Here is a 27,086-nt window from a genome sequence, read left to right as displayed (position 1 = left end):
CAATGGCGTTACTTCCAGAGGTGCCATGGTGGACAGGCTGAACACAGCTTTCAAAAACCTTAATCTTTTTTTTTTTTTTTTTTTTTTTTCTTTAATACCCACCAAAAACAGCTGTAGGTGTTTTAAAAATGCAGTAGTACAGTAGGCCGAACAGAACTTGAGTAAAATCAGCATCAGGGGTCTTACAGGGCATTTGGAGTTGGAGAAGGGATCATGGAGCTATTTTGAGATCTGCAAATATGGAATGAAAAGGGCATTTAGTAAGTAAGGAAACTGAAGTTATTCCAAATATTAAGTGTTGTATGACACCCCATGACAGGTCCTGTTGTACAATTCTGTGAAAAACAAAAAGTAGCCTTGTTTTTCAGATATGTGGGTGTCCACAGCTCCAGCTGTCTTTAAATGGTGTGTCGGTGTTCAGTATCTCTAAAAATAGTTATACCCATCCCTACAAATCACATTCACTGAGTTTTACACAATTGTCATTACAGGTCATTTCTTGTCCTACTGAAGCCATTTATCACCTTTCCCTTGATATTTTCAATCTCCTTCCACAAGTGGTATGGTCTTTTTGTTCAACGAAGTCCATTTCCCACCTCATCCCTCTACTGTAGGGACTTTGAGGAGGATTTTATTTCTTTTCTTCATTCTTTTTGGTTTTATTATTTAGTTTTTATCAGCAACATTTTCTTTCTCTCCCTCTGTGGTTTCCCAGCCGTGAGATAAATAGCCTTGTATCTTACAAGCTAAATACAATTACTGCTATCAAAACCAGAGTCTTTCTCTCCCTGTAAATGTCTCTTGGAAGCTGATAAGCTGTTCAAGGCAAACTGCAGGCTTCTGCCTAATCCTGAGATTAAACATAACCACCCAGAAGACAGCAAGAGATAATTGGGGGAGCTGGGGGGAGGTAGGCAGGAGAGGAAGAGAGGAGGAGAAAGTGAGATCCTCTCCTAAGATATTAAGAGGACATACACAAGGCTCAAGGTTATTTGTAAAGGAATTACACAAAACACACAAGAGCTTGCTATGATGAGGAATTTCCTCCGATAATGCAGTGATTGTTGTAGTTGTTAAAGACAAAATTTAGCAGGGATTTGTTTGATGTAAAGCATAGAGGGGAGCTGTAGAAAGCAGCTCCCAGCCATGACTGCTGATTTTTATATATTAGTCCCCATCTTGTCCTTGAAACAGGAGGTCTCACGAGGTTGCATCCAGATTCTTTACACATGCTGGCCTGGGTTCATCTCACTGGCTTTATGCTGAATATGGGGAGACAGTAGATTTCCCAAGAGAAAAGCAGGGGACTGAGCCAGCTTTTCTGTGTTTTGCTACCTGGTGACCATCTGAATGAGCGTAACTTAGCCCGCCTGCTTGTGAAACAGAGATAACACTAATATTCTAGGAAATAAGAGTGCTTAATTGGAGAGGAATAGTGTGTTATACCTGTAGTATAACACGTCTTTGATTATAACAAATGCAGGATTACTGAAGACGGATAGCCTTTATGGCTCAGTCCAACACAGTTGAAAAAAGCAGCCTCATTTCTGGAAATATAAGTTGTTCTTGGTTTTTAATCAGTGACATTTTCTTTTTCTCCATCTGTAATTTTTTTAAGGTCTTGTGTTTCTGAAAGCTTGTCTGTATTTTTCGACTGTTATCAATTGGCCTAATATGGGATATTACCTCTCCCAACTTTGCTTTATTTAATTTATAATGCATTAGCTAAAAAGGAGATCAGTTTGGATGATCTAATAGTAGCATCTCTGAAGGATTTAAGAGAACGAGTGCGTATCCTTTCTTCAGCTGACATGCACTGTGATATTGGAAATACTATGCAATACTGTGATTATTAGTTCTCAAAAGTTCAGTAATGCAGAGTCTAATGCTGATTGGGACATTAGCAAGGAAAATTCAAAAGCAGAAATAACTGGGATGTCTGACATTGCAACAAGTTCTTCCTTTCTAAATTTGTAATTACCCCTGCACGGCTCATGTTGTACTACTACTGTGATTTCCAAACATTTGGTAGCTGAGTCTTATTAGAGGAAAAAACTTTTTCTCTGTGCTTTTTAGAGCCTGCCTCCTCCTCCCCAAAATTCTCTCCATCTCTTCCAAAGTGACTTTGGCATCTCCTCATTCCCTTTTCTTTCCAGCCCAACCCCCCAACTCTGGTTTCTGCCTTCTTGTGCCCCTTTGGCTCCCCCTTCCCTCCATCAGACTTGAGGTTATCATCATCTCCTTCTTGCTCCTACTGAAACCAAGGTAATAGTAAGAAGCTTGGCTGAAGCCGAATCCATGAAGAGGCACATGGATCTTGTACTTGACTACTTGGAGTTATTAATAAGTCCCATTGCTTGATGTGCAGTTGTGCTTTGTGGTGCTGCCAAATCCCACTGTGGTCTTAATATTTTCCTATCCAAATGCCCTTGTGAGTGGGTAATGAGTTAGGAACAAGAGCACTGAATTTTGATTAGCCTTGTGGGCTGAATGTGATCCCGAGGGTTCTTGTCATACACTTGTTTGTGGGTTTTGATTTTTCATATTGTACTCATTTTGTGGGACTTAAATGAGCTTTCAGATGCTTCCTATCAGCTTGAATTGGAGATGGCATGTAAAGTGCCTTTGACAGATTTACCGCATTTCATAATGAGCCTAAAACACATAAAAAGACAGGGTTAATAAAACAGCATTGGAGAAGCACATTTTGAAGGCAGTACTGTGACATATGTTGAAAGATCTGCCAAGAGGGATGATTAAAGCATGACAAGTTGATGAAATCAAGAGTTGATTGTAGCTTGTCACTGCAGGGCCATAACATCTATAATATATTTATAAGGTTGGAAAACAGATAAATACGGCTACATGATACGAACACTTTTGGTCCCCTGTATCCACTGAGATATAAACCTACACACATTAAGTCACCAAGAGACAAATGTACTTTGGAATTTGTGCAAAAACACCTATGTTAATGCATGTGTGTTCATAGTGGGTGATGGGATAGGATCTGACATGTAAAGTTATGTAAACATTGCCACTAAACTCACAGTTTAACTTCTGTGTACTTCGTTTTGCTTTCCTACAAGAAGTACAATTGTGGTTCATTTCTACTTTGCCCCTATCCTCAAACAGCATGGAGGTGCTGTAGGGCTTGTCTGTCTTCTGTCTCTGAGGACAGAGGAGAGGAAAGATGGAGAGAAAAAGAACAAAGTGACAATATTGCAACTTCCAGTACTTATCCTTCCTGTCAGGGTTTCATTTTTCAAAACTGATTCAGGCTCTTACAATACACTGCACCCAGACAGTCTGTATGAGTTGTGATCTTACCTTTACCAGACACCTCAAGCCCATGTGAGTGGTAATCTATCAAACACCAGTATTTCTGTCAGCTTGGCATGAAGAAAGAGTGAGATGCATGATTTTTTTATGAAGACATGTAAGGTAACCAGGGAGAACAAACAGTACAATGTTATCTAAAGGCAGTAGGACTAAAAAAAGTTTTCCTAAGGAAGGGTACATACACAATAGTGTCTTCATGCAAGAATCCATGACCATCTTACTTCCACCTAGGATCGCACAGATAGCCCTTGAGCTGTGGGGAAGAGGGGAGAATGAATAAGAAGCATTCTTAAGTAGCAGTCTCTATTAGTGTTACTTAACAGTCATATAAAAGGGTGTTCTAACTTGCAAATACATGCCACAGAAGCAATACTAGTTTTAATTTAGCCTGAATATGTTCTCTTATTTATAGCCTGGATTAAAAAGCAAGAAGTACTGAAATCAGAAAGTACTGACAATTTGAGGAAAACTTGTTTTAAGTGCTGTCCGAAAGAACAGAGATATGTATTGTATTGCTCCATGCTGTTAGTTGAATTAGTGTAGCATCATTCTTACATCTTCCTGAATCCGACTGGATGTCCAGGATGTCAAATCTACAGGCAAATATTAAATACATCAGAAGAAAATTTGCTATAATGGTCAAAATGACACTTCTGTCCACTAGTCCTGGATTTGGGGTGGTTTTTATTCTGTCTTCCCAAAGCCTGTTTGTCTATCTAATTAACTTCTTGAGCTGGAGAGCAGCCAAGTGTCTGATGCTTCAGAGAATTACAGTAACCCATCATGGCAATAACAAAAATATGCCCCAAAAGATGTCCTTCTAAAAAAAATTATCCTACTGTTATGCTTAGTTTTTGACCTGAAATATGAGGTCACATAAGCTGTCTGTGTTCGTATCATGTCTACACTCATTACATTTGTTTTACTCCATCGGAAGGCAAATGCTTTCTTTTTTCCCTCATTAATTTATCCAGGGAGACATGATCATGTGGAAATACTCCCACTCCCTCTCCAGCTGGAGTTTGATAGGAGTTACTCTGCTGTATTTTGAGCACATTGTTCAGCCAAAATTTACAAGACAATTTTAAACAAAACAAGAGAAAGCAAAACCTAGGCAGTTTAGTGGTATCTCTAATTATTCTCTATTTCTCTGATTCTTTTTCTATTTATGATCTTGATTCTCAGATCTTTCCTCTTAGCTTAGTTCCACAGACCAGGATTCTTTGTAATAGAAATTCTTGCAGCACAGAGTGAATCCTTATAAAAAGTCATGTTAACCTTTGACAATGGTAGTATGGCATGTGGTATAACTCAGAAGGAGATGAGCTTTACAATTCCCTAATCCTAGGCTTGCTCTATGTCAGAATGATGATGTAAACTCTGCCACAATATAGAATCCATAGGGCACTAATGCATCTTTCTACCTACTTGATCTCACCCTTCTTGCATCTGATATAAGAACCCTGAGCCAAAGGATTTCCCTAAATATTTGGATTGCGTTCTTACACTTACTACAGGCCTTTGAGTCCTTGTCCCTGAGATACTATGGTGCAAAAATGTGTATTGCATTCACAGAGGGATCCGAGCCATGGTTTTCTCCCTTGTATCTCTTTGACATCCAGCAGGCTTCTTCTAAAATCCTCACTGTGCAATTTTCCAGGAATGGTAATTGCATACCAAGAGATGTAGGTATATCCTGATAGCTTGGTCTCGCTAACAATTCCAGGCTAAAGTATACAGCTGCTCATGTAAGCATGATTATCTTAACTGTCTGAATGCTCAGATATTATGAGCTCTTCTCATCTGTTTGTGTCCACTGCTCCGTGATTGCACAAATGCCCAGGTACCAAGCATAAACAGTATCATCAAAAATTTCTGCTAAATTTCTCCTTTGCTAGAATAAGATGAATTATTATTGGTTCAGTCATCTGATGACAAATATACATACATACATATATATAATGTAGCTGTATAGTGTAGTGCAGAGAAAAATGGAGAAATATTTCTCAAATGGAGAATCAGGCTAAATAAGATTGCTGGAAAGTAAGAATACTGCTAGACAGCACAGTGCAGTGAACTCCCAGACATTTATATAGTTCTGTTTCTCTCCTGGGTTAGTTCTGTTTCAGTTTTCCTGGTCAAATTGAGTTGAGTTTTTATAATATATTCTCTTTCTTCTCTCCCTCCTTGGCTCTCCCTCTGTCCCTGTCTCTGATACACACACACATACACACACAGAGCGTAAGAATGAGCAAACAAACATCTGGCTTGAGGGATCAGAGGCTTAAACAACAACTTTGTGCTTTTCTGATCTTATTGCCTGCAGAAAGAACAGTGCCAGCTGTAATCCCAGGTTGACACAGCTGACATAGAGTGACAGAAGGGGCTCATGCATCCCCATCAGCCTTCTCCCTGCTCACTGAAAGGCATTGGAAAGCACAAAGTAACTGAAATCCAATGCTGTGGACTAAAGCAGAGAAACTGTGTGAAAGGATGGTCAGACATGAAAGGGACCAGTCATGGAACTGGGGTCCGGAAGTTCCTGAATCCCAGCCTTTGCTTTATAGATGCCATTCCCTGTGGTCTTGGGCAATGTTTTTACCACTCTGTGGTTTAGTTTTCCAATCAGTAAATGGGATAAATCACCAATTTACGTTATCTTTGGGGACTTTAATAGAAAATATTCTGCACTTCACTGAGTATGGAAACCTTTCTGGGTCAGTGAACTTGCATCTTTGCTATTTACTGAGTACCTGGAGCACTCTGGAGACTAAAAAGTCTGGTGTTGGACTTGTAAAATATTTTATACTTTTTTATTAAGCCCCACAAATTCACAGTCAGTGAGATTCACTCTGCAGAACAGTCTCATGTGCAGACTGAGTGGCATTTTACCCCTTCACTACTTAGCATTTCCATAGCAATTTCCAAAATTCGGGTCACTCCAAGAAAGAAATTGATTTAAAAGGTTGGAGTAGGAAAAATGTATCTACAGAAACTACAATTTCCTTTTCCCATGGGTCTACCTTACTTCTGACACAGTGTTAGTCAATAATGATTTTTTCACTGTTTGTGCCTCTAGTTCATGGCTTGGCTTTGTGAATGGCACTTGTTTTTGAGAAGGCTTACTGGGTCACTATTGTGTCCCGGAATTCTCTTTTCTGTTTTCTAAGCTGATGCAAACAGAAGACTTGACTTCACGGGAGGCAAAGTTCACTGATTTGTAGCAATTAGAGATGGGAAAGGCTTGTTTGATCTCATTTATTCCATTCTGTAATCAACTGATATCCCCCACCACTTTATCAAGTAAAATTTTAAATAATTCAAGAATTTCCCTGACAAGACTGTAGCACTGTCTCTGATATCAAGTTCTTCTTAATAAACTTCTTTCATCAGTTTCTTACTTGCTGTTAGTTATTTCCTGGAACTCACCTGAGACAACTTGCCCCATTCCACAGCAGTTTCACCTTTCTGCTATTTCTAACTGGTTAGTTTTCCAATCCTCTGTGGTGACATTTGACTAAATGCTTTACAGGCATTACTCTCATTAACGTTACTGACTGAGCAGCCTCCCTATACTCAGCACCGTATTCATGGGCACGCACTGTACATACTTCCTCTATTTGCTGTTGTATTCAGCTCCCCATATTATCTCCCTGATAGTACATGCACAGGGCAATGGGTGGAAACAAGTCCTGCTGGAAATGAGCCAATTCCTGCATAGACACCGGAGGGCCTGCCGGCACCTTCCGCCAAGGAGTATTGGTTTTGGTGTAATGCCCGATGAACCTAAAGAGGAGCCCTTCTTGAGTGGGGAGCACAGTGTGCAGAGCCCCAGGTGGTTCTGCAGGAATCGGTGCTTTTTCCAGCCCTACCTCTGTGCTGGCCATCTCAGACCTAGGCTAGCTGTCTGCCTGAGTGCTCTTGTTTGCTGGCATGGCAAAGTGAGCCACTGACTCTTCGTGAGGCTTCTGTAAGGCCACAAGTTAAGTTCTCACCTCAGATCCTGCACCGTGCAAAGGCAGTTGTTCTGTTTCCCATCTCACGTTGGTCCTGGAAGCAAGCTAGCTGTACTTGTGTAGCTCCAATGCCTCACCCAACACATGTAAACTAGATCCAGTGTTTCTCTGCCTTGATTTTGCATAATCCACAGAACAGATTAACAAACCTCTAGATTGATGGGATTTAATAGAATTTAAAGTGTCAATACAAATAAAGTGATTTTGGCATTTGTTTTTTGCTGCTTGTTCCCATTGGGCTATATAAATCAGATCTTGACCTTTCCCAAAGGAATCAAAGAAGTGGGATGTGGGGCCAGTAGCAGTGGATTATATTCTGATCTCTGTTTCATATCTCTTCCTGCAAAATGAAATTTGCTCTTGTTTAAAATGGAAAGATCAATTTGTAGTTTCAGTTGCTTTTTAATAGTAACTTTAGCCTTGGCTGCCTGATATGGGGCTCAACTGGGACGTGGTCAGTGAAAAAACAATAATTTACACATTACTTACAAAACATCTCAAAGATCTGGTAATGTAGATACCCAAATTGCTTCATATCTGTAAAAAGTTTGAACGGATAACTGCTTTCTCTATACTGTACACTAGTTCAGTTTTCCAACATAAATCAAAAGAGACTGCTTTTATCTCATGTTTATATAGGGCAGAAATGTTTTGTAACAATTTGCTCCTACAAAATAAGACCTGAATCACATTTCTCACAAGACTAACTTTTTTTTTTTTTTTTTTGCACCTTTGAAAAAGTTTGAAAGTTTGATTAACCTTCTTCCACCTTTGCTAGTCTGAGTCTTCTTTTTGTTTTGCTCCTACTGTTCTTCTGCGTTAGATTATCAGGGACAATGCACTCATTTTCTGTCATCCAGAGCAGGATTGAAAGATTAATCTAAGGCAGGTTGAAATGTTACTGATCTTGTCCTGGGGCAGAGGGGTGAGTGAGATGACTTGTCAAAGCCTTCCTTAGTCTTATCAATGTCCACGGTGGCCCACGTTAGCTGCACCTCGTGGACAGACATTTCAACTCTAATCCAGCTTGTCTCTGAATTTCCCAGTGATTGTGGCCTGAATGCTGCTTTGCTTTGAGTTAGGACTTCACATTTTTTAAGCTAAAATAAAAAAAAAAAATAGAGAGTGTCAGCGGTATAAGGCTTTTGGGTGAGGCAGCAGAAACTTAGAAATAACTCTAGTTCCCTGAGTAACGTTTGCTGTAGTAGTGTTGCTTGGTAATTCTCTCTCCTATTTTTAGTACTTATGTTACCAAGACCTCGTTGTCTTCTGTCACGAGGGCAGTGAGCTGAGGAGAGTTGCAGTGTGAAGGTCAGCTTTTAACTCTGGTCCACGGTGAGACAAATGGAAGGAAAGGTGTGGCTCCCAGCAAACAATGTGATCAGAGGGAATTAAAGATAAAGTCAAGGACAGCCAGGACTAAGGGGAAAATGAGGACAAGAAATAAAATGAGAATTCAATAGCAAAACATGCAACTTTCTTGACCAATGAAAGCAGAGGGAAAAACATAATATCCAAGAGCTGAAGCAAAGATAAAGAACATCAAGACTTGGCTATTCTTCAGTCCCTTCAAATGAAATAAAATCCCAAATTTCAATTAATCTCCCACAGAACCCCTTGTTACACAAGGCAAAACTGATGCTTTGGAAGAATTTGTAGCAGGATGGTTTGTGGTAGTTAAAAGACTCTAGATCACCTGCCTTATAAGGATTTTGTTTAGTTGCATGGCCATCCTGTTTCATTTCTGTATAAGCCACATTTGTGGTTTCAGGTTTGGACTTTTGTCAAGCGTTTGATAAAAAATTGCTGCGAGTAGAGATTTCTTACATGGTTTGATGCAAACATTCTCTATGTTACATAACATAAACCACAATATGATCTTTCAGTAATGCAACAAAGTAAATATACATATATTATACATAAACAGGCCTGATTCTAAAGTTAATTGTAGTGTTGTTATTCCTTCCTGATTTATGGGAGAAGAAGGTTCTAGTTCAAATATGAACTTTACTAATAGGCTTGTCTCGGTTTCCTAGCTGAATGCAAAATGTGAACAAATGGTTTACTTTGCAGTATTTAGAACAAAATATGTACTTAAGGCAATGTGAAAATGGGACAAATAAGTATATTGTAAGTTTTTAAGTGCAGCTGCCTGAAAACAGAAGTGGTTAAAGAGGTTCAGTGTGTGCCAGTCACTTCTGAAGCTTTTGTGCCCTTTATCAGTTATTAGGAAAAAAGGATGCATGTGACTCTTTTCTTCCAGGGCACACAGCATCAGCTCAAGAGGAGTTTTGGGACTGAATTGAACTGAGTCAGTTTATATCAGTAGAGGATTTAGCCCTCAAAGGTAAACTTTGCAGACTCTAGCAGGCTACTATGCCTCCCTCCCATACTGATATCAATTAAGTGTATGCGCATCTTAGCGAGATTGTGGGCATCCGTAAAAGCTCAAAGGGAGCTGACATTAAAGGCCACTGGCTGAACTGAGCTATCAAACACTAACTGTTACTAGCCCTTCTACTGAAACTCCATCTACAATAAGAGAAAGAGAGGTGGAATTAGTTTAAACCTTGAGCACTGGTACAAAAGTGTTTTCTTAAATTGTTAGTATCAACCGTATCGCCTTTCATTTAATAACTGCTCATTAGATAAAATGTCTCGTTCTTTTTAGAGGCTTATAAGCAATGAAGAAAACGTTGCTGCTCTAGTCTCTCTTCATAAAGCAGCCTTTGGCATTAATTTAGGACAGATGAATGTTTTCTTATAGTATTCTTTTTAGCATCTTCGCAGACTTGACAACACATCAGGTTGGATTAATATTCCACCTGGAAGCGAGTGCTTTCCTTCTGCCCAGTGCAATGTGCTGGAACCTTTCAGCTTTTCTCTTTCACACCAAAGAGGCAGTAAATCATCATGATTGGTACCTAGGCCAAGAAGCAACATTTTTCAGAGCTTCAATTTCTCTTTTACTTTCTTTGGCTTAAGAATCCATTTTGGTTTAGAAATAAGCTTAATGCAATAAAGATTGTTTGTTTTCTTAAAGGAACCATGAATGGAAAAGTGAAACATCATCCAATATTGAAGGGTTTTGGAAGAAAATCCTACTTTGCCCATAAGCAAATTTAAACTGTCTCTCTCTGGATTGTTCCACTGTATCAAAAGCATTTCCTTTTGGAACTGCTAACAGCGATTAGCACAAGCAAATTCTGTTGATTTTTTTTTCCCCATTTTAGTTTGATCTAGATTGAAGATTACCAAGAGCTAAAGCTAGGAATTAATCTGATCTGTTTATCTTGATCAGGTAGTCCGTGGAGCAGGGATATAGAGGGCTCCAGAAAAAAGACAGAAGACTGGCAACCGATCATATTTAACCAGCAGGCTCTGGGTTTTGTGATTGAGGTGCCAGATTTTTTTGGGGGGGAAAGAGGGACAAACAGAAAAAATAGAGCTCTTCTGCCAGATTAATCTCCAAAATATTTAGTTCTTGGGAATGTCTGTGTTATTTGAAACATTTTGAATATTCAGGTTAAACAAGATTCAAGGATCCAGAAGATTTCAAAATGTTACCAGTAAAATTGTTAGGGTCTTAAAAGCCTGGTTGCTTATCAATTTGCTGGAAAACTGAGGTCTATGTGATACTTAGGAGATGCAGCAGGATTTCTGTTAATCGTACATATGAGTACTAAATGGAATAAAAGACTTGTTTTATCCCAGTCTTCACAGAGCTGGATTTGGCTGTGCTATAGAATTTTGCATGAGAAAGGAGAAAATGTAGGTGAAGGAATGCGTTTCTGAAGTACAGTTCTTTAGAAAAAGCTAAGTCATGAAGCAGATAATGTCATATTGATATACAGGAATTTATGCAGATTAAGAAAAAGGAGGAAAATTATTTTAAACGAGGAGTTACTATTGACACTTGAACCATTTAAGCATCTAGAACCTATGGGAGGAAAAATATTCAGTAAATCACAAGTAGCAAAGCTAATCAACACAACTTTACTGTAACAAATTATATTCTGCAGACCTTTGAGACCCATGCTGATTCTGAATGCAAAAGAACTATGGGATTAAGTGTATTTTCTAAAATAAATTTAAATGGCTCTCTGTCCTGTGTATTCTTTTCTGAAGTACAGCCTGGAATCAGAGCTGAACTCAGAAAAAAAGGAGATGTCTAGATTAGTTGCGTGAAGGGATTGGTTGAACATGCATATTGTTCAGCTCTAGAAAGGCATTGCATTGAGGTTACAAAAGGATTGTTGCTGAAAATTCCTATGTATGAAGATGGACAAGAATCCCCCTTAATCACATCATGGCTCAGCTGTCAGAGGTCTGATGAATTTACTCCATGTTGAACTTACGTTACTTCGTGTTGCAAACCATGATATTTCCTTTCTGAACTCTCATATCAAATGCTGTGTTTGTTTTTTTTTAAAGCACAACTCAAGGTCAATATAATTTAATGATTATATGCTTTTATTGATATTTAATGACTAACTCAAGCGCTTTACAATGGAAAACTTGTTCTTCAGCTCAATGTTGTAACGGGTATATCAGTGAACACGTTCTCATGCACATGTTTTTAAAAATCATTCTTACTAATGTCTGAAATAAAATTTAAAAACAAAAAAGATCAGGCAGTAATGTTGAAATTTAAACCTATTTGAATTTTCTAATGTACTTCCATTTTTCATAGCTTTTAAAGGTATGATTTTTATACTTATTTTAATCTTGCTGAATATATCTGCCTAATAATAATAATAAAATTAAATTAAACCTGATTTTTAAAAAAAAATCTTTAAAGATGTGGTGGGGAATAGTTGTCATTTCTGACTTTCTTGAAGGTCTAGGGCTGTATTATAAGAAATCCATTTTTCCTTGTCATGTTTTCTTTCGTTGTCCCATTTCCTTTTTATCTTAGTCTTCCTGGCCTGTTCTTGCCAGATGCCCTACTTATAAGAAATTTCAATCCACTAATTTTTTTCTGTTCTACGGTCAGCCCTTCACACAGAGGAAGAAGCACTTCATGCCACGCACTGGCTGACTCCTGTTTTCCTGTGAACTGTGGATCATTCTTTATTCTGAAAAAGATCTCGTTGCCTGCAAGAAAAGGTTGCTTATCTACATACCGAGTAAAGCCAGTAGAGTTTTTTGTTCCAAGTAAAGTGTGTTCCAGAATTTCTTTGACCACACAGAAAATGTTCTTGCCCATCAACATTAAGATTTCAATGCACTCATCTAAGTCCTTACTCAGAACATACTCTATAAAGTGAAGAATAACCTTCATTTCTACTGAAATCATAACTTTCTGTATCACATGCAATATAGATGTAGTAGCAGACTCTGTATAAGTTTTCAAGTCTGAGTTGACAGAGAAATTTAGGAGTTCACAGACAAATTTAGGGTCTTTAAGTCCCACTGAAACACCTCCCAAGTTTTCTTTCAGTACTCCTTTCTTACACAGAAAATTAGGCACCCTGCAACAGACCAAAAATATCTCAAAGGAGATGCAGGACTTCTCTGATTACATTTATGAGATTTTGCTGGTTTGGCGAAGGAGAGCATGGATTAATATGTTGAGAAAAGGTCTAATGGATAAGCAGAATGCCTTCCTAACCGATCGTAAAAAAAGAAATTGTTGTTGTAGTGAGCGTGACTTAATTACTTTTGTTTCTGCTCTCCCCAAATCAGCAGGTCTGTGTTCCCTGTCCCATGAGTGTAAACTTCCCTTAGGCTTAAGCAAACAGGAGAATTTGCAGGAAAGGGATCTATCCTTTATGTTAAGAAATGGAGAAAAAAACTGACCTGCGTGACTCCAGCTTTCATTAGTCATAAACTTATTATTAATAAACAAATAAAAAAATCATTGTTTTGTTAATATTTCTGTCTTTTTAGTTGTAGGTGGGGTTTTTTTTGTTGTTTATCTTACCTCAGCTGCTCTTTATCAAATTTTTTTCTTAGATCCTGCACTGAACATGATTCAAATTTTATGTTCACGTATCTGTATTCATAGAAGTACAGAACTGACTATTGTTATGTTTTGGTGGTGCTGATATGAATTAAGAGAGGAATGTACTTAAAGGTAACTTAATGTCTGTGAGTGACTCCAGGCCACCACGGTTCATTGTTTAATACTATTTGATAAATGACTGACAGAGTGTGTTTCCAGTATTTTATGTTTTCCGTCTGCTTTATCCGAGTAACCAATGGCAAATAGCAGGCATCTGAGGTGGGACAGAGAAACCTATATATTAGTGTGTGTAAGCTAGTGCTTAATCAGATCTTTCTATGATGGGAAATAGCAGTTTTCCACAATGGATCTGTTACATGGAAGGAAAAAAGTAGATGGCTTTCCAGGAAGGTAATAAGGAATCAGGCCAATAAAGCTGCTCTTAAACGTTTTTGCTTTGTTTGACCTATTTCCCCAAATAAGCAGCAAGGCTCCTACATGTTCATCATTATAATTGGAGTTATTAACCCAAATCCAAATTGCTGTTTTGCTTACAGCTGGACTTAAAGAGACACAGTGGTGATTTTTACAAATACCCTCCAAGATTAGGTCCGTGCTTTATTACGTGTGAATCCTGATGTGATTATAGCCAGTCTGTCACTATAAAGCCTCTCACCTGTCCCAGAAAGTCAACAGAAATGAGCTGATGCTGGAGAGGTTGGCTGTGGTCAGCAGGGACCTCATAACAGACTGGCAGCATTTCTGAGCAACAGCTACACAGTAAGGATTATCTAGAATGTGAGATTTACCAGTCATATTGCTTGCAGCGTGAAAGTGTCTGCTGTTGACTGGGTGGAGCATCTTGCCAGCTGTTAGTCATATATATGTTTTTCCTTGATGTGTCTTTACATTGAAAAAAGATGCCAGCATCTGTTTCAGAAAGTCAAATAGATATGAAGCCACATTAGGTTATTTATATGTGGAATTTTAAAAGAAGTACTGCAAATTGCACAGAGCAGTTACTCGGCTCTTGCCATTTATTCAAAACATGTATTGGAGCACTCCTGATCTAGTGAACTTCTGTTTATGGTAGCATTACTTCAGTAAGATGGGGGCTTACTCTAGTTTTCTACAATATTATAATTAAGTTTGTAAAAGATGCACCCTTTTTATGCTTGTCTGACTGAAGAGTTTTTATTAAAACAATACATGAAGCAAAAACTAGAATGAGTCAGTCAGCGACTGTAGCTAAAGAAAATGAAAAAGCAGAATGATGGCACTTGTTTACTGTCACTCCTAACACTGTCAAACTGAGCTGCTCCTTTCTACTAGAGGTTGGCCCAGCCCATCCGACCTGTACAATTTTTCAGTAGCCAGCGAATTTGAACAAAGAGTTTGTGTTGATCCTATTCCTTTCTGTACTGTGTGAGTAATAAGAGCTTTCCTCCAAAACACACTTTACTGGATAATTCTATTATCCATCAACACGGAACAATGGAACTGCACTTGCCAGAATTTACGTCTTTGGTAATTATTTCTGCTTTCATTTAAATTCATTTCTGAGCTTCTCTTTTCTTCTGGCAACAGACCAAGACTTTGATAACTGGACACAAGCCCGTAATTTACAGCTTTTCCTCTTTTAAAATTTTACTTCTCTTTTTCTCTATCTATCTTCCCACTCATAGGTTTTTTTTAAACTACTTTTATTACATCCTTTCAGCATTGATTTCATGCAATTCCTTCCTTTCTTTTATTCTGTTTACTGGGTTTCTAGTCCTAACGTGTCTTTTACTACAAGAAGGTTTATCAAAGTAGTACTAAATGTGTGTTTGTGTGACAGACATATTGTGGCATCTCCTTGCACAATCAAATCTAGAGTCTGATCAAAATATTTTAACTCACGGCACTGAGTTCATTCAAGGTCTCATGTCCCAGACAAATTACACATGCCTTCTAACCAATTTGGATAAACAAATACTCTGAGGAGAATTAGAGATCTCTTTTTCATAGGATTTAACTTCTTTGACCCTCCAGAACTTCAGGCAATTGGGATGTATAACTATTCTCCACCTTACTAAACATAAAAATCTCTTTTCAAATATATATATGTACACACACACACGCACTTATTTATTTATAGCTAAATAAGGTCATAAAAAAATCCAAAAGATATAGGATGTTTTAACTATTTCATTGACTTTTCAGATTGTTTTTAAGCTGTTTTTTAAACTTTAAAGGCAACACTGATAGTGAACGGTTCCAAATGGTAAAACAGAAAATCCCCTTCAAATATAACCGGCCCGTAGAGGAGTGGCTGCAGGAAAAAGGTAACAGTCATTAAAACTTTCATTTTAAACCCATTTGATTCTAAACCCTCATTTTTAAAGCCTGCAAATAAATGTTTCTTAAATGATAATCGCCTGCTGCATAAATGACTGTTTTAATTTTCATTATAATTTGTGTCAGCTTCCACCTGCCATATGTTGATAAATCATGCTATAATACATTGCTATTAAAATGCAGTTAAAGGGACGAAATTCTAAGCTTGCTATCATAGTAATGACAAACAAACAAGCAAAAATTCAGGAGACATTTTCTAAAAAAACAAAATGAAGAAGAAGAGCAAAGAGCAACAACATGTATTATGGCAATTTAACCACTGCATGATTTTCCTATTTTGATTTGTTTTTAAACTACATTTATATCTTTATTATCAAAGTTTCCTTAAAAAAAATTCAAACCTAATTGTTAAACCACTTCCTGTAAGTTTCTTTTTTCTCATTAGTGTGATTAGTCACTATAGGTATGTATTTCCTAATTGTATTAAGATAATTAAACAATTTTAAAAAATGTTGTAAAGAAAACATTTTTTAACATTTTTATATAAACTACAGTGAGGGAGACAGAGAAAGATGATTGTTCTGTCGCTTTTATGCTACGTCTGGAGTACAGTTTGAACACTCAAATTTGTCCAAGTTATGGGTCAGATTATTCCGTAACAATCTCAGGCAGCACTACTTAATTTTGTGGATTTGCCTGGAATAATTGGCCTCAGTTCAGCAAATACTTGTTAATGTGCATAAGTCCAGCTGGCTTGAGTGAGAGTTCTGCATACACTCAGCTGAAATGGGACTTGTGTCAGAACAGAAATGTTTTTTATCGGGATTTGGAGGGGAAAAAAGAGATCTTGGATGTAAAGCCCATTCCAAAGCCTGTTGAAGGGAATGGAATAACTCTTACTGATTTCAGCAAGGTTTGGACTGGGCTCTGGGTAACACAGTGGAGCTTAAGTCAGGAAGATCTTCTCCCTCTATACTAAATGTGATATTAAAAAAAAAAAAAATCACCGTAAATAACTCCTTGCCTTGAAGTCTAGAAAAAGCAGAACATGATCTTCTCTTGTTTCCTTTTAAGAAAGTGCTGCTGATAAAAGGGGGTGACCTTTGAACTCAGATCTTGCATTTTCTGTGCTCACTTAGACTTTAGTTGTTACCAAATTTTCCAAGAGGGAAACCCAATGTTTTGTAGGATTGGAAAAATATAATTTATGTTCTGTTTCAAACTTCTGTCCTCAGCTGAATTAACAAATTGGTTTAGCCAGTATGACTTAAGGTCGTGAAGGATGTGGCTAATTGCAGTAAAAATACTTTTTTGTAAAGGGTCTGATCCTGCAAAGTGTTGTGCACACTCAGTTCTCGTTGAATTCAGTGAGAGCTGACAGTGTTGCCCACTTTTCAGGTTTGGTCTACAAGGATGTGATGATTGTAACTAAAGCTGGAGTATTTGGAAAGCAAGACAAAAATATTTGTGTTACTAAAACAGAAATATTTTTTGACCATCGGGGTTTAATGGAAGAGTTAATTCAGCTAACTTGTAAATAAATTTTAAGAAAAAGGTATACAGAAAATGCTTATTGAGTCTCAGCGGGTTGCCCTGTTAATTTACAAGATCAAACTAAAATAAATAAATAAAGCTTAACACTAAAAAGAGGATAATTTTGGTAAGTTTGAATTGCTAAAGTCCCTTTAACACTAAAGACGATGATTGCCTCAATTTTGTTCAAACAGATGCATGTTTAATTCCTTGATGCAATTCATGTGCTTGAGAAACCCACCTCCGTTTTCTTTTGTGCTTTTGTTTTGGGTTGTTTTTTTTCCTTTTTGGTTTTCCACCAAATCTTTTATTTTATGTCACTGCTTCTCCAAGTTTGAGCTTATAAGCATGCTAAGGCACTTTCATTTGTAAGCTATCCTGAAGTTTTGAACTGAAGTCTACCTTTTGTGGATATTGATGCTTTGTTAAAAGACAATCACACGTGCAGTAAGCTGCAAAAGAGACAACATTTGAGGATTCAGATACTCTCAAAGCACTGGATGTTTTTAGGCTAGAAGGGCAGAGGCATGTTTTTACTAAAGTGAAAGGAATTTTAGTCTTTACACTTTGTGTTAGGGAATGACATTGTGCAGTGTAACACCTGAGACAATATAGCTTTCTTCCTTTATTCCAAACAAGATAGATGTTTTCAGCAACTTAGGTACCACTCAAATTAAAAAATAATAAGAATGAGTAATTTACCTGGCTGTTCACCAATCTGCTCATCTATCTGGTCATCCATCCAACAATTAATGTAAGATGGAAACCTTCTGTCAGAAGACTTTATAAAGATGATGAATGAAAGGGTAGCTTGCTATCAAAATGGAACAAGATGAACTGATGGATGGAGGAATAGATAGATTCATCAAAGAGATGTCATATAGGATAGCTGTCTTGCCCGTGTGAGTTCTTGGCTTGAGTGAGGTAAGATGAAACACTTTTCAGTTGACATTTTGAATGCCGTAGATTTGGTCTTCCTTTGGTACCACTGTTACCTTATTCATAATAATGAAATAGTTCATTCTTGGAAAACAAATATAACACAACATCTTTCTGAAGTTGCATCATTCCTGTTTTGGGGAGTTATTTTTAATTTTGCAAATAACTTTAAAAGATTTTTAAGAGGAGCTCAGGTTTACAGTCTTGAATTTTATGAGTGATAAGCAAAACATTAAACATTATTAACTTCACTGAGACTATGTATTTGAGTAAAAAAAAAAAAAAAAAAAAAAAAAAAAAAAAGTATTAGTCCTAAATTGTTCAACTTAAGTAGTCATAAAACCAGCAGATTATTTTAGTAGAATACACGGTGTTTGCTAAGGCACAGATGTTACTTATTCTGCAATTGGATGAGCTAATAAAGCTCCAGAAGCATCTCATCAAAAGGACTGATCCTGGAAGTCCTTAATTCTTCAAATCTCTCTTACTTACATGTAAAGTCTTGTTGATGTGAGTGACTGTACTTTTGAAGCAAGAACTATTAGTGTGAATTAGGATTTGCAAAGTCAGCCTCCAAATCTCTCCTAGTGTTATGGAAAAGTTACACTTCACTAAAATTTCTCTGTGATATTTTTAATTGGTATTCAGTTTTCCAAATGAAGAAGTCAATGAGAGAGCAAACAAAAAACCACAAGCTTAAACTATTCAGAATACTTACAAAACACTTCAGAAATTTAAATGTACTCATCATATGACACAAAAATAGCAGTAGGAAGAGTTCTTTGTGAAAATGGACTGTAATTCTGCAGCCTCTACACATCTAGTAGAATTTACTAATGTAAACAGTTCCTTAATAAAATTCAATGGCCAAATAAATTTTACTTAGCGTAAGTAAGGGCTTCAGAACCATATTATCAAAAGAATGATCAGAAGATACCTGTGGTGGTAGAATTAAGTGTATATTCTCTCAACAGTTTTCTTTCATTCCATATGCATTTCCTTGTTGTCTTTATTCATGCACATATACACCATGATAGAGTGAAGAATGAAGAATGACAGGCTGTAGGTGACTCCAACAAGTGATTGTTCTTTTAGCAAACACAATTCTAGTACCAGTGCTGTCTCCAGCGTTAGCCATATGGTGCAGTGCATGAATCCTGGACTGGAGGACCACTAAACAAGCAAGGAGGACCCCAAAACACACAAAATTCTTTTTTTACTGGAGTGGGGCCACCTTTTTGGTGTACATTTCCTTTCAGAACATGCAGATGAAGGCCCAGAAATGGAGACATGATTTATTTATCAGCCTTAATACACTAACTACTCATTCTTGAAAGCAAAGCAAGAGATATGACAGACAAGTCTAAAGCTGTGCTATGAACTTGTGTTAGAATAGAGGACATCCCGAGGAGAGTCGTAATCCTCCAGTAGAAGTGAGGGAACCCCTTGTCTATCCTGGCTTGGGGAGTTCTCCTAGATGGAACAGCAAAAATTCCCCTTCCTCATCATTGCCCACCCCTGTTCCCTTTGGTAGAAGATAAAAAAAGATACAGGGAGTAAGAAATGGAAATGGAAGGCTTTGAATGGTCAGTACCTTACCTCCATTTTCAGGGGTAACATCTCAAGATTAATGAAATAACTTTCTGTTATTTACTCATTTTACCTCTACCTTTTGGCACTCTATCTTGAGAGAGGTGAGGAGGAAACAGTAGCAAATGAAATGTCTGTTTTTTTTAAGGAAGGGACAGTAGGGAAAGAAATATAAAACTGGAGGGAGAGCACGTGTGAGGAGAAGGAAAAATGGTGTAGTAAAGAACTAACAACATATCCATTAAAAAATCCAAAGCACAACAGGAAAGAGAAGAAAAGGAAATGGTATATGGCAAGAGTTTGGCCTCCTACAGTGTACAGTGTCACTTCCTCTAGCTCAGGCAGGAGCCAGGCTGAGAGGGCTGATTATTTTGACAGATCTTGTTATTGGATGCTGCTTTCCTCACAGACAAGAGGAACGGCTCTGTTTTCACATGCTGAGGATGTGTGGCTTCAGTGCATGTTTGTTGATGTTTTTAATAGACATACATTGCCTCTGGTAAGTTTAAAACCTCCTGAGATGCAGAATATCGCATCAGGTGTTTCAACACTTTCCAGGGGAAGGATACCCTCCATTTTTATTTCTCATTTCTTCATCAATGCAGTTATTCCACCCTGATCAAGTCCTAGTGTTTCATTTACAAATCTGTGGGTGAGGAGCACCGGGGATGTGCATCCCACCTCCACATGTCCGTATGTTATACCTCTCCATACACTTTTGCTTAGTTAGCTAGGGCCCTCTTTGGGGACAGGAACTCCTTTCAGACACATTTCTTCTCTTGTCCCCATTCTCTTCCCCATGGTTCATCCTGTCACCATAAGATGATGCATCACCGCATCACCACTTGACTTCGAGACCCGTCACGACGACCACCAAAATTGGTGAGCTCCCCCTTGTATTTTGATCTACTCTAACCCCTGGCTGTGAAGGAATGAGCAGTGGGTTATAGGCTGTGCTTTGCTACATGGTGGCATTTTTGCACCTCTCACCAGGGTGGACTAGAGAAAGGAAGTGGTGAGTGAGAACTGGGGAGCGGGAATGGGATGGGGACATGTGTTGCAAACTTCATAAAAGTGGGAAAGCACAGTAGATATCTGAATGATGATTGACTTGATGCTGCATTGATAACCCTTTTGAGCTCTGCCCAGTCTGGTTGTCTGTTAATTCAACAGATTCCAGGTGGCATGCTCCTAATCTTCTGAGGAACAGTAAAATTATAGGCACTGCCTTTGCACTGCATGAAGCAATTTATTTCTTAAGATAGCGTAGCACAGCCTGGGACATAAGCAGTCCAGGATGAATGTGATTTAAGTGTCCTGCAAAACTAGGTGAATTGGCAATTGTTACTAGATTTAATTTTAATAAATATACCTTTAATTACATATGATATCAGACCACTCCTAACACTCAAGGTGTAACCTTGAGTAAGTCACGTAACCTGCCTACATTTGAATTTCACTGTCTGTAAGAGGGGAGTCACATGTAAGGCATTGTGGGGCTTAACCATCTGAAGCACTATGTTGTCCTGTCTATTTCAAAACTTTGCTCTTTCAGAGACATCACAAATGTTTGCATTTGGTGTTTCTTGATTTTAGATTTTTGAGCCTTCACAACACAAAATTTACAGGTGGAAGTTCATGACTGATCCTGTCTTAAGATTCTTTTGCAATCCTTATATCACCATCAATTTTTTTCTGATGTTTTACTGTCCTCAAGCCACACCTTAAAACCTTTGCATTGTTAAAAGTGGCTTTATGAGTTAATTCCATCCTCTGGCAAGTCAAAATAGAATGTTTATTTATGGGCTAAAGCTTGACAGGTACTGCAATCTGAATTGATAGTCGAAAAATAGCCACATATTGAAGACTTACTTGTAGTTTAAAATGGGTACAACTCAAGAGTGGGTTCAAATTTTTGACTGAGTCAAAGCTCCTCCAGAGTTTTGATGTGTGAGTGGATGCTGAAGAATGAGATTCAGTTTTAGCTGTTCCTGCTTTCAGGCTAATCTTTCTTATTAATGAGCTTTAGGCAGTACATTTCCTACTGTATTTTTACAGTCATAATGAACACTACCAAGAATGAATCTACTTCTTTTTTGTCCATCATTTCTGGGCAGGACTCAATGTAAGATGCAAAGTGAAGGAAATGTCTGGCAATAATGTTATTCACCCCCCCCCTTCACTAGGACGACAGTTAACGATCTTCAACACCCAGGCGCAAATAGCCATAGGAGGGAAGGACAGAGGGCGTCTCTTCCAAGGCCAGCTCTCCGGTCTCTATTACAATGGCTTGAAAGTGCTGAACATGGCAGCGGAGAACAACCCCAACATTAAAATCAATGGAAGTGTCCGACTTGTTGGGGAAGTCCCTTCCATCCTGGGAACAACACCCACAACCTCTGTGCCACCAGAAATGTCTACTACGGTCATGGAAACCACAACTACAATGGCCACCACTACAACCCGAAAAAATCGTTCACCACCCAGCATCCAGGTGAGTCAATCAGTCTTCTGCATTTCCTTGGGTTCTTAATTAGTCTTTTGTTTCGCTGGTCACTGGTAAGTTCATGGAAGCCACGTTCTCTGAATCATGCTCCATGTAAATCCTTATTTTACTATTGTAAATCACCGCAAAATGTTGTCCTCCCGTGTTGGTGAATGAACAGCTGGATGAATCACATGTGCATGATAATGGGAACAGGTTTTGTTCCTGTTCTAGTGCAACCCCATTTCTGTAAGTAACATTGCCCCAGTATGAATGAGAACATGTTTTAAACTCTTTTCTGGAGTTTTGTATGTGGGGAAATGTGTTCCTAAGAGAGCTACAAAGCTTAATGGGGGGTGGTTGTATGGTTATTTATTATTATGACAGTATGTACTGCTGCAACAGTGAAGTTCATAATGGGGAGAAAAGCAATGGAGCATTACTTCCAGGTATAGCCGTTTTTCATTTTCCTTTTATAGCCTTCTTGTAGAAAATTTTAAAGGAATACTATCAACATCATTTTCTTGCAAAATATAGATATTACAAAATAGAGCTGTTCCAACATATTTGGTAAAAATCATTCCTAGGAAAAAAATATATTTCAGACATTCTGGCTTAGTTGTGCCAATGTAGCGTTTTCAGTCCTACAAATGCAATGGTTTTGGAACCACTTGTGTGGCAGCCAGAATATGGTACTGATTAGAAATAAACACCTTAAATTTACTCTCCTTGTCTGTGCAAAGAAAAGAATCATGTAAATAACCAGTCTGAGCAGTGGATCAGATTTTGAAAATTACTTATTTTGCTGGTGTACTCAACTAGGACGAAACATTTGTTTTAAAATCTTTATTTACATCAGAACCTCATCCTGTGGAAATTGACACACTTTCATTGACACCAGCATACACGGGCTGAGTCACTGGTGAGTGATTATTGACCAGAATGTGCCTCTATTAAACCTCTGGAGAAAGGTATATTGTTGTCTACTTGGAGAAAAAAATTAAATTATTCCATCTAGTTCCCTGAAAAAATTTATGGTGATTGGGACAGAAGACCTTAATGAAATCAAGGACTTCTGTGTGAATACAGGTTGTTTTCTAACTGCTTCAGAAAGTTTAATCAGTTATTGATTGTATTTGTGGATATATGACCATTCTCTTCATTTTTTATCTAGTCCTGGTTACTTAGAATAAGAAAACACAAAAATCATTCTCTTAATTGTGTAGGAGGTCAGGCCACACCTGGAGTATTGTGTCCAGTTGTTGGCTCTTCAGTACAAAAGAGAGATGGAGCTACTGGAGAGAGTCCAGCAAAGGGCCTCTAGAATGGTTAAGGGGCTGGAGCATCTCTCCTATGAGAAGAGGCTGAGAGAGCTGGGAATCTTCAGCCTGGAGGAGAGAAGGTTCCGGAGGATTTTATCAATGTGTACAAATACTTGAAGGGAGGGTGTAGAGACAACAGTGGTGCCCAGTGACAGGATCAGTGGCAGTGGACACAAATTGAAGCACAGGAGTTTACATCTTAAATATCATAAAACACTTTTTTCCAGTGAGGGTGACAGAGCACTGGCACGGGTTGCCCAGAAAGTTGTGGAGTGTCCATACTTGTAAATATTCAACAGCCATCCGCACATGGTCCTGGGTAACTGGCTCTGGGTGATCCTTCTTGAGCAGGGGAGTTGGACCAGGTTACCTCCAGAGGTCCCTTCCAACCACAGCCATTCTGTGATTCTGTCAGGTACCTCTGCCTGCAGTAGAAATTACTATTGGAGTAATTCACTCCAAGCCAAGGCTTAATATTACCTCCTTTGGTACTCTGTAAATCCAGTTGACAGTGGGACTGGGATTAATGAAATTATTAGCCTCAATAGGTGATTCATAAAGTCTCAGCTAAATGAGGGGAAATTACCCCAGGTTTGGTCACTGTTTGTCATAAAGTTGAAAGAATTATTGTTCCTTCTTCTCAGTGGCTAGCTCTAATTTTAGAGAATATCTTTGTTTGAGTACATCTCCGGAAGAATAAAGTCCATGGTCCTAATCCTGCTCTTGTTAGTTTATTGGAGATTTTCTATAATTTATAAAGGCAATAGGACTGTATTTAGCTATAGGAGTGTAACAGAGAATAGTCCTGAACCTCTGTGGGCTGGATCAAGCTGGAAATGACCCTGGCTTTCCTGAAGAGGAACTCTTCCAGAAAGCTTCTGCTTGACCTACATGGCAGTTCACTCAGCCTGTAGAGACCACTATGTGCTGAAAGAGCATCAAGAAGATTTAATAAAGTGTCAAAGTGCTTCTAAAAACATGGTTAGAGCAGTGATTTCCTGGATGCACATGCACCACAACAAATGGGCTCATCTCAGATGATATTAAAGCAATAACTCTTTGACACTTCATGCTACCCACTGGAAGAAAGATAAAGGTCAATATGTACCTCCATTACAACTTTCTACATTTCAATATCAGGCCATTTTATTGCTGTCGCAGCACAGATGACTTGCCCTTCTTCCTCACTCTTGGTAGAATTTGATTCTGTCAGCTTAGCTTGTGTTATTTGCGCAGTGAAAGTGAGAAGAAATTGTCTTTTTCTGTTTGGGCAGTATCTCCAACTGCCGTTTTCAGATGCCTAATGATTATTTTATCTTGCCTGTGTTCGACATCACCATTGTCAAGCCTGCTTACAATTTTAGATCTAAGTGGTGGAAAAATCTAATAGAACAAGTTTGGTTTTTGGGGAACGTAAAATATAGCTACCTAAGGCTATGAGCGGTACAAATATAGTTAGTTATTACCTTGCTCCAGCTTTCTCTTCTCGTTTCTGCTCAGAAATAAACAATTTTTCTTCACTTTCAAGGCCTTTCACAGTTTCGCCTCTGCTGCCCCCATTCTGATCAGCACAATTCAAGCATTTTTTTGCTTCCTTCTTAAATTTGATCATAAGAATCTTCCTGCTTCCTGGTACCATCCACAAAGCAACTATGTATTATGTTTTCTGATCCCATTGAAGCCCTCTTTTCATCATGATGCATGCCAAAAAGTTGTCAGAGGTTGGGCTGATGATGGTCTAAGACAGCTGTTTATCAAGGCTGTCAATATTGTCACACTTTTTGTCTTATTATCCATTTTTCTCTGTCTATACGTGATATCTTGTTTTATGCTTAGATTGCAGACTCCTTGGGTTCAAAATGTACTTTTTATTCTGCACAAGTACACTATTTAGCACAGAAGGGTTCTGACCCATTGTAGAAATTCCAAGCATGACAGAAGTAAAGAAGTAAACCATCTAATGCAAAATAGCAAGAATCGGGATTAAGAATTTTTATTGTTAATGTATTAGAAGTATCTGTGCTATTTATATTACTCATTTTCATATGTAAGTAACTAAAACTTCTTTTTGAAATGCCTGTGAAGCTTTTGCAGAATATAATCTGTAATCCCAAAGTGATATGAAATCCAGGGGAATTTCTGTAGGATTTAAATTTACACATCCCTTGTTAAGGAATTTAAGAAGAGCATGATAACTGTAAAGATTTCTTCTCTTTGTAATGTACACCAAGATACCTCCTGCAGTTCAATAGTCTGAGTACTGCCAGAAGTATTTCAGAGCACAGTTAGACTAAAACAGCTGGGAAAATTAAGTGCTTTATAAATACGCAGTATATGCACAGACGAATGACATGCTTTGCAATTTGTGAAGATCCCAATCGCGGGATATAGTCTTGGACAAACAACCAAGACAAAGGGAATTGAGAGAAGAATATTACTGGAAATACCCGGTGGCGACGATATTAGCATTTTAAATGTCTGTAACTTCATTTTGTTTCAAAATTTATAACATTTCTGCAAGGCAGTGAAAGTTGGATCAGTGGAGGACAGGCAGGATTTAAGTGAGAAACAGTTGAGAAATATGATTGTTTGCTATAATGATAGGAACGTTTCTGTTATTCAAATATCCTTCAGAGAGGCCTTGAAGGAAGATAAGAGGAGCTGATCTTTTTTGGCTAACTGAAAATAAGGGAGAAAAGGAGGTTCAATTCATCATTTTTTTTTGCAGTGAGTTGCAAACAGTGCTTGTCCTCTGCTGCCCGGAGTAGAAACGCTGATTTGACTCTCACACCCGGTTTTGCTCTGGATTTAAGTACGATCTGTTCAGAAGTGACATGTGTTGTGCTAAATTTCTGCTGCCAGTCTCAGGGCTCTGACACACCAGACTCTCCTGTGATAATAATGCCCTCTCTGGGACTTCTGCTCTGCCACGTTACCCTATGAAGGCCTCCAAGCTAAGCCGTTAGCTTCTGCGTGAGGTGAGGTAACATGCTCTGCAGGCTGCTATTAGGTGAGAGTCACTGTACTGTGCCATCTTGTACTCTTGCAGGGCTGCCATGCTTCTTGCAGGGTTACTTCATTAGCAAGTATTAAAGGTCCTGGAATCCCACATGTCCCTATTTCCTCATCCAAAGCACAGCTTCAGTTATTAGTGTAGTACTTCAGGATTTTCTGGGTTTGGGAGACTCGTGTGAAAACGAGTTAAAGTGACACCCATTCTCTTGGCTTCGGCTTCTGTGTCAGCTGCTTATATGTTCAGAATTTATTTAGTGAGTCACTGCTAAAAGCTTTTTAGGAGACTCTCCATGTGCTCTCATGTGGCCTGTTCTGTCCAGTTCACAGCTGGGTCACTTAGTTTTCAAACGATTTGTGTAGATATCTTTGAAGTTAACTGCTAAGTAAAGCTTGTCTAGAAAAGCATGCATGTTGATACACAAGTCTTCCATTCAAAACACATTCAATTAAGCAAATCCAAGATATGATTCCAGCTGGTGCTTGGGTTCTCAAGGAGAACTGCTCCAGATAAGCTTCTGAAGGCTCTAGGGCTCACTGACCTCAGGCAGGCCCCTAAT

General features: G+C 38.3%; 1 protein-coding gene across 20 annotated transcripts in view; it reads left to right on the top strand.

Annotated features, from left to right (window-relative positions):
* Positions 1-27,086, top strand: part of NRXN3 (neurexin 3) — a 925,309-nt gene that overhangs the window by 795,448 nt on the left and 102,775 nt on the right. For 12 of the 20 annotated variants that reach the window (XR_001412018.1, XR_001412017.1, XR_001412016.1 and 9 more), the window contains 3 exons: positions 15,543-15,632; positions 20,530-20,589; positions 21,894-22,201. Coding sequence is in view for 16 of the 20 variants with exons in the window: in XM_014941872.1 (XP_014797358.1) it covers positions 15,543-15,632; positions 20,530-20,589; positions 21,894-22,201 (458 nt within the window). In the remaining 4 variants the exon portion in view is untranslated. The remainder of the gene's footprint in view (positions 1-15,542; positions 15,633-20,529; positions 20,590-21,893; positions 22,202-27,086) is intronic. The other 8 variants (XR_001412019.1, XM_014941879.1, XM_014941883.1 and 5 more) reach the window with 1 other exon arrangement.

The sequence above is a fragment of the Calidris pugnax genome, unplaced genomic scaffold, assembly GCF_001431845.1.
Source record: "Calidris pugnax isolate Ruff unplaced genomic scaffold, ASM143184v1 scaffold56, whole genome shotgun sequence".
Lineage (NCBI taxonomy): Eukaryota > Metazoa > Chordata > Aves > Charadriiformes > Scolopacidae > Calidris > Calidris pugnax.
This window is presented reverse-complemented; position numbering and strand designations above follow the sequence as displayed.